The following is a 20,413-nucleotide window of genomic DNA, read 5'->3' on the forward strand; positions in this document are numbered from 1 at the left end:
CCCCGCCGCCTCTAAGAAGGGCTCACGGGGATCCTGCCGCTCCCCTCCCCGCATTGCCCCCCTCCGCGGGCCCGTCCCTGCCCTGCGCCCGGCCAACCAATCCCTGGCTCCACTCCATTCGCGTCACAATGGCGCCCTCGTGGCCCCGCCCCCGGACGCCAGCCGCGGAGGCCCCGCCCCGCAGCGCTCATTGCGTCTTTCCGGCTCCGTGTTGGAAGTAGCACTGCGCCGTGTCTTCCTGGAGAAGAAGGTGGGGTTCCGTGGGGAAACCGACTGGCGGTCACGCCGGCAGCCGGAAGTGGGGCGGGGGCGCGGGCTCCCGGGGCTGCTGCTCCCGGGTGCTGGGGTACAGGGTCGAGCGGGGACCGGGCAAGCCCAGAACGGCGGGGCTGCTGGAAGCGCCGCGTGCGCCCACGGGCGGGAGTTGTGCACTCGGGCCTGCCGCGCGCCAGACCCCGCCTCTCGGAGGCCCCGCCCAGGGCGCGCTGCCAGGGGTTTCCATGGTGATGGTAAACAAGCCTCAACTGCCTCCGCTACAACTGCCAAGTTCCCCGCGTTCCACCCTCTAGGTGCTCGGAGGGACGACCGTGGTGCCGGATGTGAAGAAGAGCGGGAGCGTGGAGACTCGGAGCCCGAGGTGAGGGGCGGGACGGGCGGTGGGTCCGAGGCTGAAGGGCCTCACAGCTGGGACCAACAGGGAACTGGGCCCTCTGGGGGTGGGGACAGTGGGGCTGAGATTTGGGGTTGGGGGAGGTTAGGTCTGAAGTCAAGGGCTCACATGCAGGGACCGAATGGAGACTGGACACACGGGCTGGGAACGGCGGAGCTGAGAATTGGGGTCGGGGGGGAGTGGGGTCAGAGGTCAAGGGCTTTACACTGGGGGAGTGGACCACGGGGCTGAGATCAAGGACTTTACACTCGAAGACTGGACCGCTGGACTGAGATTTAGGACCAGGGGAGGCAGGGCCCGCGGTGAAGAAGGGAGAAAAGGCCTTGTACGGAGGACTGCAGGGGAAGCAGAGCTTGAGCGCCCCTGCCAGGAATACCGTGAGGGCATCCGGCGACCGTGGGAGAGGGGCTTCATTTAAAAATGAAAGCAGTACTTTCACGTGGTTGAGTTGCACCGGACTGGTTGGGAGTTGACTCCTCCCCCCTCCCACGTTCCCGCTCGCTGAGCCTCCACTTTCGATCTTTGCGGCCTTTTCTTCCTCTCCGGGCGGCGTGTGTGCCCTGATCGCCGGTGTGCGTTTGTCTCCTGTCCTTGGAGGTATAGTGTTTGCATTTTGGGTGAAACTCTTTGGTTCTCGTTATCTTTGCCTGGTGGCCACATTTCAGCCGAGCGAGATTAATCGGCCATTTCTTTCTCCTTGTGCTTTATTTCTTTGTATCCTTGAATATATTTTTTGCTGATTCTTGACTGCGCCTGAGAAACTTCTGGACTCTCCCGGCGCCCGCGCTGCGCCCTCTACCTTCAGTGTACCCGCGTGGTTCACTGAAAGTGGCTCTGGGCGGCCTGGTGACGCCGAGCGAGTCGCGCGGGGACTCGACGGACCCTGGTCTTTCATAGAAACGGTTGGGAGGCCACGGGCCCCTCCCCGTTGATCTGTACCTTTAAGGGGCTCTCAGGACCACCCCCCCCCCCCGGCTGCCTGCCAGACAAATCCCCAGGCCTGGGAGGCTCCCTTCCCCCCCAGCGCCCCACGCCGCCCTCCAGCTCCTGCAGGACCCCCACCCGGCGTGTCTTCGGTCCCGGCCCGCCTGCCCGCGGGACTCCTTTCTCAGTAGCTTCCTTCCCCGGAGGCCCTAGGACGAAAGAACGTGCTTCCTTCTCTAGTTTTCGCAACTATTTGTGGGGTGTCCGGGCTCTTGCCTGCCACTGCGGGCCGCGTGCGTGGCGGGAGAGGAGCCCGCGAGCGGCAGCGCGCTAAGGGGGGAACCGCCGGATGGGCGTGGGGGGTGGGGAGCGCCGAGGGGTCCGGAGCCTAGTGGAGCCGGGAGAGGTTTGAAGACTGCAAATAATACTCCTTTCAATTCAAAACAACGTCGAAATCACCTATCTTAATGTAATTCTCACTATTACACGTTTTTAAAGGTTAACTTTATTTCTGAATTTCTAGTGAGAATGAAAATACCTCGGGTTCTCCGGTTAGATAAAAATATATTAGGATATGTCAGTGAAAAGTGATGTGATGTTTTCAGTGTTAATGGCTAGAAGAAGATTCGTCATTTTAAAATATGTGAGTAATTTTCTACTTTTAATAAATATTGGGAGAGTGCTGATGTTACTAATTAATATTTAAGCGAGTCCATCTTTAGTTATCTCTGGTGCCCGTATGCATTTCTGTAAATTGATTCGGCTCATTGTGTATTATGGTGTCTTTATTTTTTCTCTTTTAACATTCTTTTTGTGGTATTGCTTTTTTTAAATTGACAAGTGACTGGCATTCACTTGAGTATTGTTACAAAGCTCCCTTTAAACATAAAATATTGAAGTAAAAATGTGAATTGATTTGAGTGAAAAGATTAATTAAATAAATAGGTTAGTCCTCAGATGTGGCCAAAATTGAGAAGGAGATTGTGGAGACCTATGGTGCCCATCGAGGGTAGTAAGTTCATGGAGGGGTTACAAAAACGGGAGGAGGGCTCCTCAGTCTGAGCTCTGGTTTTCAGACTCTTGTCGGAGCACATTAATTGTCCCTTGCTAGGTCTAGGCACAGAGCTAGGAGTTTCACCATGTTTTTAAATCACATGCTCGTGAGTAGTCTCGTAAGGGGGGCGTATTGCTGTTCTCCCTGTTACAGATGAGAAAATGGAGGCCAAGGGGAAAATGAAGTCACTTCCCCTGGGGGAGGGATACAGCTGGGAGTTAGGACTCACGTCTGTCAGACGGGAACAGCCCTACTCGGTCAAGGACCCTGCCCCCCAGTTTATTGCCCTGAATTGCCGTTCTTGGGGAAAACAAGAGGCTGGTCAGAGGGAGAATCAGGCCTCACCTGAGACCAGTCTGGCTTATTTTACGACTAATTCCAGACATAATAAGGGTCTTACTCATAAATATTTCAGCTTACATTTCTACGGATCTTTAAAAAATATAACTGCAATACTATTATCACACCTGAAGAAATGCTAATTCTTTGAGATCATTAAGTACCCCGTGTTCAAGTGTACCTGACTGTACAATAAATATTTTTTTTACAGCTGGCTTGAATTGGAATCTAGACAAGGTCACACCTTGTATCTGGGAGATCTATCTCTTTAAATTCAGAGCAGTGCTGTCCAACGGAAATACAATGCGAGCCACATGTAATTTCACATTTTTTAATAGTAAAAAGAAACTGGTGTAGTTCATTGTAATAATTTAATGTAATACATATACAAAATATTTGCTTATGTAATTTTAAATTACATTTTCACTTTTTTCAAAATCCAGTGCTCTCAGTTTGTACCAGCCACATTTTAAGTGTGGCAAGTAGCTTCCTTATTAGTGCAATCTAGAGGTATTTTTTTCTTCTTTGTTAAACGAATTGGGTACGGTGTCAGAGTTCCTTCCTCAGGCTTTGGCTTTTTCTGATTACATTCAATGGCGTTTGAATCTCTGACCTCTGCATTTCCTGTGAAATGGTAGTTAGGGTTCTGTTGAGATTTTTCTTTTTGGAAAGAAGACTTCACTGGAGGTGCTGTGTACTCCTGCCTGAGGCACTTCTTGGCACTCCCCCTTTGTGAAGTTAGCAGCCATTGATGGTCTTTTCCCTAGATCTTTTGTTTTGTTGATGTTTCCAAAATAGTGATAACTTTAAATATTGCTTCTCATTTATTTGCAGGAATACTTCTATAGGGAGGTAATTTTCTTTGTTAATCATTTGATTACTGTAAGTTGTATGTTATTAATGGCAGGTTAAGTTTTTGATTCATTCCTTATGTTTATCAATATCTAACAATTTATTGAATCTCTAGCAGGTGCCAAAGGCCCTTTTTCTGGTGTCTTTATGATGTGCTTTAATCCACTGTGGCTTTTAGTCTCTTTGGTGCACAAATTATCCAATCTCTGGCCAGTGGGAGCCTTTCAAATTGGTTCCTGACTTTGACAGGAAAGACCTCAGTGGTCTTTGATACCTTCCTTATTAAATGGGTCCACTTCCTTATTAAGTAGGTCCATTTATTCAACTGGACTTATAGTGATAGGCAGTTGGGTTGTTTCTAGCCTTTTCCTATTAGAAGTAGAACCGAGATGAATAGGCTTTGCAGGTGTCTTTGCTTTTTTTGGCCATTTAATATTTCCACAAACGGTATTTAAAAGTGCCTGCTTGGGGCGCCTGGGTGGCGCAGTCGGTTAATTGTCCGACTTCAGCCAGGTCACGATCTCGCGGTCCGTGAGTTCGAGCCCCGCGTCAGGCTCTGGGCTCATGGCTCAGAGCCTGGAGCCTGTTTCCGATTCTGTGTCTCCCTCTCTCTCTGCCCCTCGCCCGTTCATGCTCTGTCTCTCTCTGTCCCAAAAATAAATAAACGTTGAAAAAAAAAATTAAAAAAAAAAAAAAAGTGCCTGCTTATCTGTAGCCTTGCCAAGGTAATGCGTTTTCAAAATTCTGTATTTTTTGCCAATATGGTAGGTATTTTAAATGTTATTTCACATCAGATTTTATCTTAAATGGGTAAAGTTGAGCATCTTTTCATGTTTAAGGTAATTTCTTTTTCTGTCTACTATACCTCTAGTCCATTTTCCTTTTTGGGTAGTTGGATTTTGTCTCTTTTTAGATGCTCTTTATATGTTAGGGATATTAATGCTTTGGGAAAAAATTGCAAATATCGTTCCCACTTTAGCATTGGTATTTTTGTTTAGCTTAGTATTTTTTAGCTATTCATAAGAGGTTTGGAGGTTTTTGTTTTGGGTTTTGTTTGTATTTATGTAACTAAATTTTTCAGTGTTTTCCCATATTCTGGGTTTGGGGTCATGGTTAGGAAAGTTTTCCCTACTTCCAGTTTATGGAATTCATCTATTTTCTTTCTTTTCTTTTTTCCGTGTGTAGGATATTGCTTAGCATTTCTCATAAAACGTGAAAAATTCTTAGTTAACTCATTCCCCTTCATTAATATGTCAGTGTGACAGACTGTAGGGATTGACTTTGAAATGATGAGCTACAATTGCATTCCAAGAATAAACCCAGCTTGGTCATGATTATTTCTTTGTGTATTGCTGGATTTGGTTGCTGATAATTTCTTCGGGAGCTTTTTATCTGAGTTCATGAGGAAAATTAGCCTGTGAATCTTGGTAAACTAATTCTAACACTCTTGGGAATGGAAAATCAAATCAGGTTGATTGTTGATCAAAACAAAAATGCAGATGGAAACAAAGCTTTATAAGTTTAAAAAAATCCATATGGACTTGGGCTAAGAAAAAGATCTCTTAAAACGGTACAAAAAGTGATAATGATGAATGGGTTAAAAAAGAAAAGACTAGAATGGAAAGTTCTGAATTCCCATTAAGTTTCTCAGACAGTTATGCCTCTTTTACAGAAATCCTCACCTAGTGTGAATATTAAAAATTTCTGTTGCACTCTCTCCTGCTAAGTCCATCTGCATTGCGAAGATGTTCCATTATTGATGTCTCCACAGGTCTTTGTTCTGCTTTACACAATATTTAGTTAGAATTACGCTGTCCAATAGAATATGAATGACAAATGTAATTTCATTTTTGAGATATAATTCACATACCATACAGTTCACCTAGTACAAATGAGAGGTTTTTAGTAAATTCACAGCATTGTAAAAACCACCATTACCTAATTCAAGAATATTTTACATTGAAACACCCTTAAGCATTCTTGGGGTACATCCTGCTTGGGCATGGTGTATAACCTTTCTTACATGTTGCTGGATTCAGTTTGTAGTATTTTGTTGAGGAATTTTGCACCTTTATTCATAACAGATATTAGTATGTAGTTACCTCTTCCTGTGAAATCTGTTTTGTTTGGTTTTGGTATCAGAGTGTTCAGTTTGTTAAAGGGGTGCCATAACAAAGTACTCTAGACTGGGTGTCTTAACAGAAATTTGTAGTCTTGCAGTTACAGAGTCTAGAAGTCCTAGATGAAGGCATTAGCAGGGTTGGCTCCCTCTGAGGGCCATGAGGAAATGATACATTCCGGACCTCTCTCCTTGCTTTGTTAGATAGCTGTCTTCTCTTTCTTGTGTCAGCTTGTCTGTGTCCAAATTTCCCATTGGAAGGACACCAGCCATAATAGATTATGGCCCACTCTAATGATGAAATTTTCAACCCATAAAGCAGGGTAATATTGGCCTTGTAGAATGAGTTGGGATGTGTTTTAATATTTTAATTTAGTATATGAATTTTGATTAACTGTTATCTAAAATATTCCAACATGTAGTCAATGTTTTAAAATTGAGCTATGTTACATTCTTGTTTTAATCTTTGCAATTTGGTGTGCGTTTTATACTTAACAGCACATCTCAATTTGTACTTGTCACATTTCAAGTGTTCAGTAGGCACATGTGGTTAACGGCTATCATATTTTTATCCTTTGTACCCAATTTGTTCTTTTTCCAAGCAGTTTTTTCTATACTTGCAACTTAAATTTAGAAGTTCTAGCAACATATGCCTAGGTTATGTCTTTTAAAAATATCTGTTGGGAACCACACAACCATGTTTATCTTAAGCCAGGAAAATCTCCTTCCATTATTTATCTGTTCTATTTGTGTCTTTCTCCTTCTGGAATCCCTATTGTTGACATGTTATTTCTTTTGTGTCGTGTTACATCTTGTGTCCTCCAAATTTCATATCTTTTTCCCTTTGTTTCTGTTTTTTTCTCTTTGAGATATTTCTTGCACTTATTTTTCAGGCCACTATCCATGCTTTCAGTTTATTACTAACTTTATAAACTCAAAATTTGATTGTTAGTACTAAAAAGTGTTGTATTCTGTAATTGAGTATCTGAAAGTGCTCTTTTTTTTCCTGTTAAAAAATGTATGGTTTTGTTCAGCACTTCTCATTCCCTGATAACTTTTAAGCTGTTGTCTAAATGCATGGTATCCTCTCCGGGTGCTTGAGTCACTCTCATGTGCATTGTCCATTCCTTTTCTCGTGGTTCTGTTCTCCACTCTCCCAGGGCAGTGTGCTCTGGTCCCCTGAGCAGCAAACATTGAGCACGAGCTGCTACAGCAGTCTCCGCTCCTCTGGCAGCTGCCTGGGACCTGACAAGGTGTCAGCTCTCCACAGAGCCCCAGGAGGAAGCTCTAGGCCCCTTAAGGGACAGCTGGCATGTACTGCAGCCATGGCTCCGGGAGACTATGAGTGTAACCCCCACAAGCCTTCCTGAATGTGGGATCTAAATGGTCACCCACCCAGGGAGGGGCTGCTTACTCGGGGGAGAGAGCTACAGGCGGGTTGGTAGGGGAGGTGGTTTGGAGATGGTCTTAGCAGTTGTATTTTAACAGGTCCCCCCCCCCCTTTATATTTCTTAGCTAGGCTAGAATCATATTTCCTACTGTGGATGGGGGGAGCACTACCAATTAATAGAGATGATGAATGCCTCACTTGAGAACAAATTTTACCTTTAGCAGTGGAAGTCAAATAGCAGTGTTTTTTTTTTGTTTTTTTTAGGAAAACTTCACCTGATGTATTTTTTTCCTCTCATAATTTGGATTTCATCTTTGGATTCCATCTGTGGAATGCAGTCAATAATATCCTAGAGCAAGAGTTGCTAGTTCTATGTTGGATAAAAATTTGTCCCTTATGTTAATTTTAATACAAGTAATAGAATTTACCTAACATTGTATTATACTGTTTTTGCTTTTTAGTTAACACAGATTTTGCAAGATGAACACTGAGAGAAACAGTGAATTATCACCCCAGACTTAGCTACAGTACATAAACTAAAGGGCTTAATAGTTAAAAGATAATGGAAAACAGCTTTCCTGTTTCTTACAGCTCATCTATATCCCCTTTTTGTGGATAAAAATATAGTAACAGCAATAAACACTTAGAACGTTATATTTAGTGATCCATCTACAGCTTCTCTTTAATAGCTCTGAGATAGCTTTGTGTATTGAACTTGGTTTGTTGTACAAATTAGGGTCAGAATTCTCACACTTTAGAAGCACGAGCCTCTTGAAAATTTTGGTACAACTGTGTGGGGGTGTGCTTTCTTGAAGCAGCTCGTTCAGACCTAGGTCATATTCTCAAGAGAGTGACAGTAGGAAGTGTTTAAGAGCCACTGACTTTATAAAATCGCTAGGTTAGAAGAGATTTGGTTTGTAATGTAATTTCCAGCAGAACAGGAATACTATCCATATAAAGATTTGAACAAGCATTCAGGGGGGAATAAGCAGGGTAATGTTCAAAGGAGCAAAAAATACGATTTTCTAAATTCTGCTTTTGAACCCTACATATTTACCAGGGGGAAACGGTTTCACATCCCCCCCCCCCACCCCCAAGCTTCTGGTTTCTTTAAGTGTCACTTCCTCAGATCCCCAGTGTAAATTAATCCCCATTTTCTAGTTTTGGGCCATTCAGATTTTGTCATCATACATTTATTTCTTTATTGATTTCCTAGTCCACTGTTCTGTGGACCTAGCACAGTGCCTGCATTTTGTAAGTGCACAATATTTCTGGGTTAATGACTCCCAATTTGGTAAATTGTATCTACTGCGCATCACTCAAATCCTTTCACAATTGCTTCATTTCTATCACAATGTTTTTATTGCAGGGTACCATTAGTTTTTCCTAAACTTGTGTCATTGCTTCCCATCTCTATGCATCTGTTCCCACCATTAGTTTTCCAGATAACAGCTAGACTGTTCTGTTGAAAAGCAAAAACTCAAATTTACAACACATTCCATTTTGAAACTATTAAGTGACTTCTCATTGGCCTTAGACTAAAGTACAAAATACCAAACCAGGCTTTCAAAGCTGTGTGGAGGATCTTCCTCTTTTCATTGGTCTCAGATCTTCTCTGCTTTCCTCTTTCATTGGTCTCAGCACAACATGCTCCCGTGTCTTCGGTACTTGTTCCTTGACCAGGCAGGAACCATATCATGGCTCATAAATTATTAACAGCCACCTCCCCCATATCACCAACCAGTTAAGCCAAGAAGGCATATGTAAAACTACTTAACCACAAGAAATATATTCAAATAAGTGAGAAAATGCACACCAGTCGTATAGATTACCAAGAATATATTTTGAGGAGGTTTTTAAGATGTGAAATTAAGGGGTGCCTGGGTTAAGCATCCAACTCTTGACTCGGGTCATGATCTCATGGTTTGGGAGTTCAAGCCAGTGTCAGGCTCTGAGGCTCAGCACTGACAATAAAGAGCCTGCTTGGGATTCTCTCTCTGGCTCCCTTTCTCTGCCCCTTCTTTGCTCATACTCTTTCTCTCAAAATAAACTTAAAAAAGTGAAATAAATGCTTACAAAGCAGTCAGGGTACCTCAGTTCTGTAGAGATACTTTTCCAAAAACAAGCCAATTTTGTGGTTCATTCTTCAAATACTGTTTTGCTTCTCTTGAGTTCAGTTTTTAGTGCCTGTGTCTTTCCATGGGAGGCTGGATTTTTAATCATATCATCCACCCAGCTTCAACAATTACCAGTCAAGGACAGTTTTTCTTTACATCCCCCACCTAATAAATTTTAAGCAAATTCCAGCAAACATACTATTTCATCTCCCAATAGTTCCAAGTGAATCTCTAGAAATGTATTTTTTAAACATAACTATAATTCTGTATCTAAAAGAAGTAAATGTAATACTTTAATACCTTAAAGTTTTTAGTCAGTGTCCAGAAATGTCTTAAATGTTTATCAATTTGTTTGACTCAAAATCCAAATATGCCCCCGTGTACTGTGCATTTGGTACTTGGTCTTTCCCCCGTGTACTTGGTCTTTTCCCTTGGAGCTGTTTTCTAATGGACTGAACTCATCTGTCCTTGTAGAATTTCCCCCAGTCTGGCTTTGCATACTCTCACCTAGTAGGTTCCTCTTACCTATAAATCCTATTTATTTCACAGTTATTTCTAGTAAGTAGATTCATAGTTTTTTCTTAAATAATTTCATTACTAAAGGTGTTTAACATAGGAAAGTAGAGACAAAAATATAATGAAACTCCATGTACCCATCACCCAGTTTCAATAATTAAATCATGGCCCCTGTTGGTTTCATCTGTAATCCCACTCCGATTTAGAAACATTCTAGGTATCAAATATCTCTCTTAAGTAATGACTCCAGAAATAAAATTGCAGCACCATAATTAACAACTAAAATTTTTAAATTCTTTGAAATAATTCAGTCACTGTTCACACTGCAGTTGCTTTAGTAATTATTTTCAAGATCGTATGAATTCGGATTCAGGGCTTCATGAAATGTAGTTCTTTTTCGTGTATTAAAAATTGCGAGTCTTAAAATTAATCTTTTAAATTGATGCAAAATATTTATAGGCGTTCATGGCCAAATATATAAAACAAGACTGTATATAAAGAGGTAAAGAAGTTCTACCTTTTGTCCATTAGTTTCCATTCTAAATTCTTTCAAAGAGGTTTGGTGTATTTTCCCTCAGTTTTTTTTTCCTTTTTTTTTTTTTTTTTTTTGAGTTTACGGTTTCTCCTTCCACCTAAACCGTGCCGATCTACTCCTCTCCTGCGCTGTTACTCTGGACTTTTCCCTATCTTGGCATCTTTCCTGAAAACTCACTCAGAACGGTCTTCCTCGTTGCTTTTCTTCCCTCCTTCCTCCCACTTCCTGCCTGGGCCGACCGCGCGGGCCGCGGGCCGCACCTGCAGGACGCGTTTCCATTGGTGACATCTTGGCGGGCCCATCGGTGGCACTTCCTCCTTTACACCCCGTGACCCACGTCCGGCCCGCCGCCCTCAGTCACGCGGCCTCTGCCTCCGGGACGCAGCCCCGCGCGCCGGCCTTCCGGACTCCGGACCCGTCGTGGTGAGCCGCCGCGAGCGGACGACCCCCACCCACCCGCTCATCCACCCTCACCCAGCCCCCAGTACACCCCCACCGCCCCCCGCGAGTCCCGGGAACTCATTTTCCCCTCCTCCGCAACTCCCCACCCCCACCCTGCCTGCTCCAGGAACTCTTTCTTCCCCCTCGTTGCCCCAGGAACTCTTCTCCCCCCGCGTCCCTTCTGCCCCAGGAAGTCCCCCCGACCCGACTCAGGAGCTCCGCCCCCCACGGGTCCAGGGAAACTCTTTCCTGGCCGCCCCAGAAAGCACCCCCCTCCCAGGCCCCGACTCGGGAGCTCCGCCCCCTCCCCCGCGGCTCCGGGAAGCCGGGACGGAGAACGCTGGCCCCACCTCACTCCCTCCTCTGCGGCCTAGAAGTTCCCACTCCCGCCTCCGTAAGCTCCCCCCCCCCCTCCGCCTTTCTCTCCTCCCACCACCAGGCCCGGGAAGCCTTCGCCTCTAGACCTCTTTCCCCCTCCCCCCTCCCGCGCGGCCCGTGAAGCCTCCCCCCCCCCCCCCCCCGCTTCCCTCCTTCCTCGGCTCGTCCCGCCCCCGCCCCGGAAGCTCCCGCTGATCCCGCCCAGGCCCCGCGACAGGGCGCTCCGGGGTCTCGCCTTCCTGTGGGGCTGAGCCGAGCGTAGGTTGTCGGATCCACCAGGTAGACAACGAGTGAGCCCCCGCTCTGCACTTCGTCTGCGTACCCCCGCCCCAGGAGCTCAGCGCCTGAGACCGCAGCTGTGCTTCCCGCCGAAATCGCTCAGACGCGCCCCTGGCGGCCCGCGGCTGCAAGCTTAAGAGCGCAGTTTCAATTTCAGGTTAAAAACAAAAGGAGACGCACCTGGACTTTCCCGGAGCCTTCTGCGTTTTTAAGCGTCGGGTGGAATTAGGGGTCCTTTGGCTGTAAACCGCGCTTGTTTGAAAATAGAAATCAGTCCTGCTCCTCTCAGCGGTAAGTCTTAGAGCAAAAATGTCAACTGCGTAATCCTGAGGCAGCGTCTCTTGCTCACTGTGGTTTTAAGAGTAGAACGGTTTGAGTAATTAAGATACTCAGGACAACCTTGCTCTAGTGTGCCACCAGCTGTAGGTTAATATTTATTTACAAATAAGGGTGAAATTGCTCCTTAGGTCCTACTGCAACACAGACGTAAATAAAAGGGTGAAGCCACGGTCCCTCTGAATACCCACCCCTTCCTGAACAGAGGATGGGGGTTTAAGCCGGCCTGTGTACTCCGTAGATAAACCTAATCAGTCATGGCACTCGGAGGCCCGCCCTGTTTATCTTGATTGGATCTACCTGAATCCGAACTAAATCCCGTCTAACCAGTACAGTGAAGGAGAGAGCACATTCTGGAGAGCCTCCCAGGAGCCTTAGGAGTCTGTTATAAATGCAGAATCTTGCCCTATCCCACGTACGTTGTTTCAGAATCTCACATTTTAACAACATCCTGTACAGTACAGATAATTTGAATCTCCAGTTGCGGGACCTAAGAGCAGTATATTTTCACACTCCAGCGATTACAACGTGTGCTCGTGTGAGACCCGTGCTCTCTATCAGTGCTTCAACGTGTGTGTTCACGGGCATGCGCGCCCCATTTCAGTCTTGTGAAAATTGGCCTCAGCGTGTCTGGCCGCTCCTACGCGTGCATGTACAAGGAGGGTCCCCACGATGTTGGTCTGCAGACCACACTGGAAGGAACCAGGAGCTGGGGTAAACCATATAAAAGAAGGGATTCAGGTCATTTAAGATGCCTGAGTTCTACCTCTCAGATTCCACTGGGGGCTAGCAGGAGGGACGGTTGAAGCTTTTTGAAAACCATCTTCCAGAGAATTTGAAATTAAATACCTTACTTTTATACAGGTTCCCCCAACACTTCCGGGATAGTATCTTATGTAATAATCACAGGAGGCTATAAAGACAAGTTTATCTTTAACACGAGGCACTTAAGCGAAATTAACTTGACTTTCCCGGTTTTACCTTTCCCAAACTAAGAATGTAGTTTAGTTCTCCAATGTACTCCTGAACTTCAAATATCCTGATCCTTTGGGACACCTTCATCACTTGGCTGTGGGTGATGGTAGTAATGTTTTTCCTACTGAAAAGCATATTTTAACATATACTTACATTCTTGTCAGTTAATTAAAATATCAACATCAGAGCAAATACAGGTCACAAGAAATGAAGTTTATCAAATAAAACTGGGAAGGAAAGACTTGGGTATCTCCACCCTGAACCTCAGGGAGTCTTACAAATTGTAAATTCTGTTGAATAGTTTCTGGCAAGCAGACTGTGGCGCTCCTCCCAGTAAAGGTCTGGCAGCTTCTGGAGTCTCTCACCTCCTGCCCCTGAGGTCCCTACCCGGAACTTTTCTGGCCTTGTTCCACCCCCTCCCTGAAGAAGCCCCTCCCACCCTTAGTATTTGGATATCCTCACGGAGCTTAGAGTTTTCTAAGTCTCATCTAGATAGTGAGTGTTTTCTTGCTGTTATCCTTTGTATTACCATATGAAAAGGTAAATCTTTTAAATGCTATGGGGGCTGTCCTGGGTGTGTGCTTTAATTATGGAAGCTTCATGGCTTTAAAAGAATTGCTGCCCCAACCTGCTCTTCCCTGGAGAAAAGGAGCTGGAGCCCATCCTAGCCCTGGCACCACCATCCCTGTTTGCTCTGGTGAGTGCTGGGCCACTGAGGCAGACGGCCATATCGCTCTTTTTTAGGACAATTCGTTACCTACCAGGAGTGTCTCCGACTGTGGGCATCCCCTCCCCCCCGGGTTGTTCTTTAAGGTGAGCTCTTTTAAGAAAAATAATTTCGGTTTACGTTTGGTATATTTAAGTAGGAGATTTTTAAAGCATGAAGTAAAAGCTTTATCATTAGCTTTAAATCTAAGCGCAGAAATCTATAGCACTCTTTTACTGAGTTTTAGTTAATGTCTTGAGCACTGTAAAACTCTACAAGGAATCCAAATGTAGAAGATTCTGAGGGCAAAGTGAGGATATTGAATTATGTTTGCATCTAAAATTAGGTTTGAGTTTCATTGAAAGGATACGGAATTACATGTCATAGGATTTCTTGCAAGAAGTGGAACAAAAATAATTCCGGAGTATAAATAAACTTTTGTAGACATGTGTTTGAGAAAAGAATGCTCTTCTCCTTTCCTTCAGAGAAGTCACTTTGTTTTTGAAACTTTCTTTTCTGAAGTAAAACACTTCTAATCTGTAATGTATTGTTAGGTATTTTAAGTAATTCTCCTATGAAATGTTTGTGTTCGCTTATGCTTCCTGCATGTCTTTCAGCCTAGACTGCCATATTGTAGAGGGAGGTGTTGACCTCACATGGCCATCAGTTAATCTCTTGCTAATCTTGGGCCTGCTCTGTTGGGGGTGGGGCCACAGTGACCAATGGAACCTACACAGCCTGTTCCCGGTAGGCTTTCCAAGCAGTTTTGAAGACACATTTTGAACAAATCAGAGCAAGAATGTTATGGGAGTGTAGAACCATGAGACTTAATTCAAAGGGGAAGATCTTGTGGAAAGGTAATATGTTTGAGCTGAGACCTTAAGGATTAGTAGGATTTGACTAGACAGAAGGTTGGGTGGAGTGTATTTGGAGAGAGAATTAATTATCACGTGTGTCAAATGCAAGGGAGCAGAAAGCCTGGCACATTCCAGGCATAGGAAAATGGATAAAGGAGGGTTTTTGTTTTTTTGTTTCTTTGTGTTTTTTTTTGTAAATAGGAGTGATGTAAGCTAGATAATTGTGTTTGTTGCAGGCCAAAGTTGCAAGGTCTAAGCGACCTGTTAGCACTGTGGTTTGTGTTCCACTGCCGGTGGGAAGCCACTGAGAACTTGGAACAGGAGAATGACATAAAGCCAGTTTTAGGAGAACACTTGAGCTGCAGATTGGGTTGCAGTAAGGGCTAGCCATTACACTTGGAGAAGTTTAAGAACCAGGTAAGAGTATCCTGGCATGGGCTGTTGGTACTGGAATTTAGAAATGAGGAAGTAGAAATGAATAAGCGGGCAATGCAGAAAGAAAGTTTGACAGTTGAAATCACGAAGGAATTATTGAGTCCTTACTGTGTCCCGAGAAATGGCTAGGGACTGCGTATAGAATTGTGAGAAACTTATTATTTGTTGAACTCGAGTTCCTGAATAGGATTTGGGAATGTGGGTTAGGGTGGTGAATGGGATCATTCCAGAGAGAATGAATTCATTGGATTTGAATTCATTGGGTGAAGTTGTCCAAGGATTATTTCACTTCCTTTGTAGAACCTCGGGATGGCAGGTAAAGCTATTTATACCTGCAGCCAGAGTGCTATAGAAGAGTGTCAGAGAAAAAGGCTGCTTGCATTTGTGGTGTATAGGGGCTGTGGATTAGTTTTGTATACCAGTCTGGGCCTCAGGAAGCATAAGGCTGGGGACTTGAGTGTCTTTGGCCCAGAGCTAGTTGACCTTGATCTTGTGAGGCTGCCTAGCAAAGGACTCACCCAAGTCCAGTGATATCCCTGCAGTTGAATGTTGAGGAAGGACTCCCTGGAAGAAGCTGGGAGAACCTATTTAGGGAATTAATAGGAAAACCAGGAGATGGTTACATCATAAGAGCCAGAGGGAGAAAGGATTTCCCAAGGGAGTTGCTTAAATCCTGCTGCGGGAACCAGTAAAATGAAGACAAAAAAAACTCTTTTCTTCCCAGTGGAGTGAAAGGTTTTGCCCTTTTAATGGTAAGGAGTAGAGGTGACAGTAGAGGCCTGCCATCTGAGATTTTACTGAGAGGATCAGTAAATCAAGTAGCTGGAGGCAAAGTTGGTGTCAGGGAAGGTATATTATGGAGTTGGTATAAATTGGCATGTAATTGGTATAAATGCGCATTCTGTGTTCAGTGAAGAGACCGTGAAGATCAAGAATTTCTCCGGGGTGAATGGAGTTGGGACCAGAGCAGGACTGTGATCCTGCTAATGATGTCAGCTAATTGGAGAAGCAACTTCTTGTTTATAAATTTTTAGACTTTGTGGCAGTTTCTTCACATCATCCCCATTCTTTGAACTAGATGATCACCCAAAGATGAGGGAAGATTAGGTGAGGTTGCCACAGGTTACTCAGGGCTTTGGGAGATTGGGGTTGGTGGTAGAACTTAGGCAGTATTGAGGGCCCATTTTAAGGTTGGTGACCCTGATTCTACGGTAGTCATTCCCAACTGGGAGCCGTTTTACCCCCAGGGAACATCTGGGAATGTCTGGAGACATTTGGGGGTTGTCACAACCGGAGAGGGGTGCCTTTGGCAGCTAGTGGGTAGAGGCCAGGGATGCTGCCTGACACCCTACGGTGCACAGGCCTGTTCCCCACAACAAGGAACTGTGTGGTCCAAAATGTGTGCCACTAGCCACTCAGTACAACCATGAAACAGATAGTTAATCTTCCTGGGCTGTTTTACTGGGCACAAACGATAAGGGAGAAAGAGCATATGAATTCCATTTGTTGTAGGGGGAAGGACTGAAATCATGACAAAATTATCCTTTCTCACGTTAGCAGTTTTAAAAATAAGTGCTGCATAGAGTGATTTTGTCAAATATTTAAATTACTATAAATCATAACGATTCAAAATGGTAATTTGTCAGTAATTGTTTTTCCTTTATACTAGTGCAGTTGAACCTTTCATATGTTACAAATTTGCTCTGCCTTTTCTCTAATAACCAGAAAATGCCCTTGCTGTAACCCGACCGGTACTAATTCCTCTATGATCATGGCACTTACCCTCTTGCCTTTTATTTTAGCAATGTAATCTCATGTTTTCCTCCAGTTCTGAAAAGTTCTCTTTTTCTAGATACTGGCTTATTTCATTCTTTTGTCTTCTCTTCTAGAACTTAAAATAATTGATGACCGTTAGAAGTGATAGGTTTTGGCTTCAAAGCTTCCATATTGCTATTTTATTTTTCTAAGTCTCCTAATTCTTTTTCTGTATGAATAATATGTACATTTGGGGGGGAGACCTTGGATTGAATCTCAGCTCAAATGTATTTTGTATATTTTCTTAACATTTAATTTTGCTTCTCTTTTTTCGTCTGCAAAATCAGAAAAACAACATTTACTGCATATTCTTGTACATAATAAATGAAAAATTATGTAAAGTAGTTTTTGCTTTCTTTTCAGCCACAAAAAGCTGCACCCAAGCTTGTTTGACGTCAGTCCTCTCAAGTGTCCATGATGCTGGGCCCCGAGGGAGGTGAAGGCTTTGTGGTCAAGCTCCGTGGCCTGCCCTGGTCCTGCTCTGTTGAGGATGTGCAGAATTTCCTTTCTGACTGCACAATACATGATGGGGCTGCAGGCGTTCATTTCATCTACACTAGAGAAGGCAGGCAGAGTGGTGAGGCTTTTGTTGAACTTGAATCAGAAGATGATGTAAAAATGGCCCTTAAAAAAGACAGGGAAAGCATGGGACACCGGTACATTGAGGTGTTCAAGTCCCACAGAACCGAGATGGATTGGGTGTTGAAGCACAGTGGTCCAAACAGTGCCGACACCGCCAATGATGGCTTCGTGCGGCTTCGAGGACTCCCATTTGGATGCACCAAGGAAGAAATTGTTCAGTTCTTCTCAGGGTTGGAAATTGTGCCAAACGGGATCACATTGCCTGTGGACCCCGAGGGCAAGATTACAGGGGAAGCCTTTGTGCAGTTTGCCTCACAGGAGTTAGCTGAGAAGGCCCTAGGGAAGCACAAGGAGAGAATAGGGCACAGGTATATTGAAGTGTTCAAGAGCAGTCAGGAAGAAGTTAGGTCATACTCGGATCCCCCTCTGAAGTTCATGTCTGTACAGCGGCCAGGGCCCTATGACCGCCCTGGCACGGCCAGGAGGTATATTGGCATTGTCAAGCAAGCAGGCCTGGAGAGGATGAGGTCTGGTGCTTATAGTGCAGGCTATGGGGGCTATGAGGAGTACAGCGGCCTCAGCGATGGCTACGGCTTCACCACTGATCTGTTTGGGAGAGACCTCAGTTACTGTCTCTCAGGCATGTATGACCACAGATACGGAGACGGCGAGTTCACTGTCCAGAGTACCACTGGACACTGTGTCCACATGAGAGGGCTACCATACAAAGCCACAGAGAACGACATTTACAACTTCTTCTCTCCACTCAACCCTGTGAGAGTCCATATTGAGATTGGCCCTGATGGAAGAGTGACGGGCGAAGCCGATGTTGAGTTTGCCACTCACGAAGAAGCTGTGGCAGCAATGTCCAAAGACCGGGCCAACATGCAACACAGATACATAGAACTTTTCCTGAATTCCACAACTGGGGCCAGCAATGGGGCGTACAGCAGCCAGATGATGCAAGGCATGGGGGTGTCGGCCCAGTCCACTTACAGTGGCCTCGAGAGCCAGTCTGTGAGTGGCTGTTATGGGGCTGGCTATGGAGGCCAGAACAGCATGGGTGGATATGACTAGTTTTGTAGGAGCATTTGAGTTATTGCAATCAAATTTTCACAGGCAGCCAACAAGCAGTGAAAAGCAATTATTACTCTAGAGGAAGCTGTGGGACCCATTTTGCACCATGAGTTTGTGAAATCTGGATTAAAAAATTACCTCTTCAGTGTTTTCTCATGCAAACTTTCTTCTAGCATGTGATATTGAGTAAACTAAAACTATTTTCAGCTTTTCTCAATTAACATTTTGGTAGTGTACTTCAGAGTGATGTTATCTGAGTTAAGTAGTTTTGAGTACATTAAATGGATCTTTTACACCACATCACCGTGAACACATTGGGGAGACGTACTTTTTTGGAAAACTCAAGGTGCTAGATCCCTAATTCAAAGAGGAACATTTCTCATGTTTGTTCATTCTAGTTTATTTTCATTTAAAATCTTTTAGGTTAAGTTTAAGCTTTTAAAAATAAGTTAGTTTTGAAAATTGAGACACATTACTAATACTGTAGGAATTGGTGAGGCCTTGACTTAAAACTTTCTTTGTACTGTGATTTCCTTTTGGGTGTATTTTGCTAAGTGAAACTTGTTAAATTTTTTTGTTAACTAAATTTTTTTCTTAAAATAAAGATTTTTCCACAATGACTGGCACCGACTATATACTCACCAAAAAGTAGCAAAATGGGTGGTTGAAGAGAAGAACTTGCTTTAATACTGCTGTATTTCAGTGTGAATTTCAAAATAATTTAGCACATGAAATCTAAGATTTCCCTCTATTCCTATACCACGGTTAAATTAAAAGTTTGGTTTTTAAAATGTTAAATATGAGTGGTGGAAATGGTGACTGGAAACGCATCCCAGAGTATTAAAATAGAAGCACACAGTCCCAGCCTCCCGTGAGACTAGAGTGCTGTTCTTGGTCAGTTATTTGTTGTGTCCTGCTCTTCCCTTGTTTTATGCTGGAGTCCTGTTCATTTCTCATAGCGGCCCTTCGTTTTGGGTGCCATACACTGGCAGTTATTAACCACAGTTGTTTTTTTTTTTTAATATAAAATGTGCTATTTTTTTTTTCATAGTAGCTCAAACACTCCCAGGTTAGCAGTTACGGGTTATTGCAGACTTCACATAAGCTTGGGACAGATCTGTTTCCACCTAGCAAGTAGAGAACCATGTCCAAATTCCAGGCAGCTCTGCACACAGCTTACTGCCTGCCATCACTTTTAATTTGACATAAACTAAGACCATCAAGACTTTAAGATGTGAATGGAGTTTATTTAAAACAACTTTTTGATGGCCACTTAATGATTTTGCAAACTTTGTCCCCCTACTTGTAGCCCAGATATCCTAACTTCACCAGTTCTGGGGTCTTCATCTGGTATCATTTCAAAGGGACAAGCTTCATTTATAGACAAAATACTTTATTGATTAAGCCCTGAAGATTTTGCTAAATAAGCATTTATGTAAACTAGAATCTTACCCCAGCCCCTCTCATCCTCCTATGGCCCCATAGCCCCACCTTACCTGCCTTTCTTCCCACTGGTGTTCTGCAGATTCAGATAGTTTTAGATAGGGCAGCAGCAATACCCAGGAATGCCAGAGGTTCCGGGACGCAGGCTGAACTAGGAAGGTCCGCTCTGATGAGTAGGTAACGTGAGATTCTGGGGAGGCAGAGCTCATGCACCTGGTGTGAGCCATGTTCGCAGGGTCTCTACCCATCCCATGGGTCTACCATTCTCCCAAGTCTCCAGCAGTAGTGCATAGGGATGCTAAGGCCCTGGGTGGTCAAGACCCAGAAACCAGGTAGAACACCTGGGAGCTTAAATCTGCAATGACAAAGATTTGATAGGGCAGTGAAGTTTTAAGGAGTATATTCACCCCGTATAAACCTCCCTTGTTAGGTTTAGGATCCAGATAAGGAAGGAGTGGGCTCCAAGAACCTGGGATGGGTTATCCGGAGGAATGTGCTATATTATCTGAAATTGCTGGGCCAGCAGTAGTGGCTCCCTCCTAGAAGTAAAACTATTTGGAGGCCTCACCTGTG

General features: G+C 44.3%; 1 protein-coding gene across 7 annotated transcripts; it reads left to right on the plus strand.

The window, feature by feature from the left end:
- The first annotated feature begins 558 nt into the window (after nt 1–558).
- On the plus strand, nt 559–19,014 carry HNRNPF (heterogeneous nuclear ribonucleoprotein F). Of its 7 annotated transcripts, XM_047073128.1 has the most exons (5): nt 575–637; nt 10,783–10,939; nt 11,772–11,905; nt 13,670–13,738; nt 17,102–19,014. In XM_047073128.1, the coding sequence occupies exon 5, from the start codon at nt 17,153–17,155 to the stop codon at nt 18,395–18,397; it is 1,245 nt and encodes a 414-aa protein (XP_046929084.1). In that variant the 5' UTR covers nt 575–637; nt 10,783–10,939; nt 11,772–11,905; nt 13,670–13,738; nt 17,102–17,152; the 3' UTR covers nt 18,398–19,014. The 7 variants fall into 7 exon arrangements, with proteins under 7 accessions (XP_046929089.1, XP_046929084.1, XP_046929085.1 ...); XM_047073129.1 differs by lacking the exon at nt 10,783–10,939 and having other exon boundaries at nt 580–637; XM_047073127.1 differs by lacking the exons at nt 575–637; nt 10,783–10,939 and adding an exon at nt 11,114–11,351.
- Nucleotides 19,015–20,413: the final 1,399 nt, after the last annotated feature.

The sequence above is a fragment of the Lynx rufus genome, unplaced genomic scaffold (assembly GCF_022079265.1).
Source record: "Lynx rufus isolate CCGP_SWC_20201006 ecotype Redwood Valley unplaced genomic scaffold, mLynRuf1.p SCAF_11, whole genome shotgun sequence".
In the NCBI taxonomy this organism is placed as follows: Eukaryota; Metazoa; Chordata; class Mammalia; order Carnivora; family Felidae; genus Lynx; species Lynx rufus.

Excerpts from the sequence above, each read along its gene's own strand:
- HNRNPF (XM_047073133.1), top strand. The coding sequence starts at position 17,153 with ATGATGCTGGGCCCCGAGGGAGGTGAAGGCTTTGTGGTCAAGCTCCGT.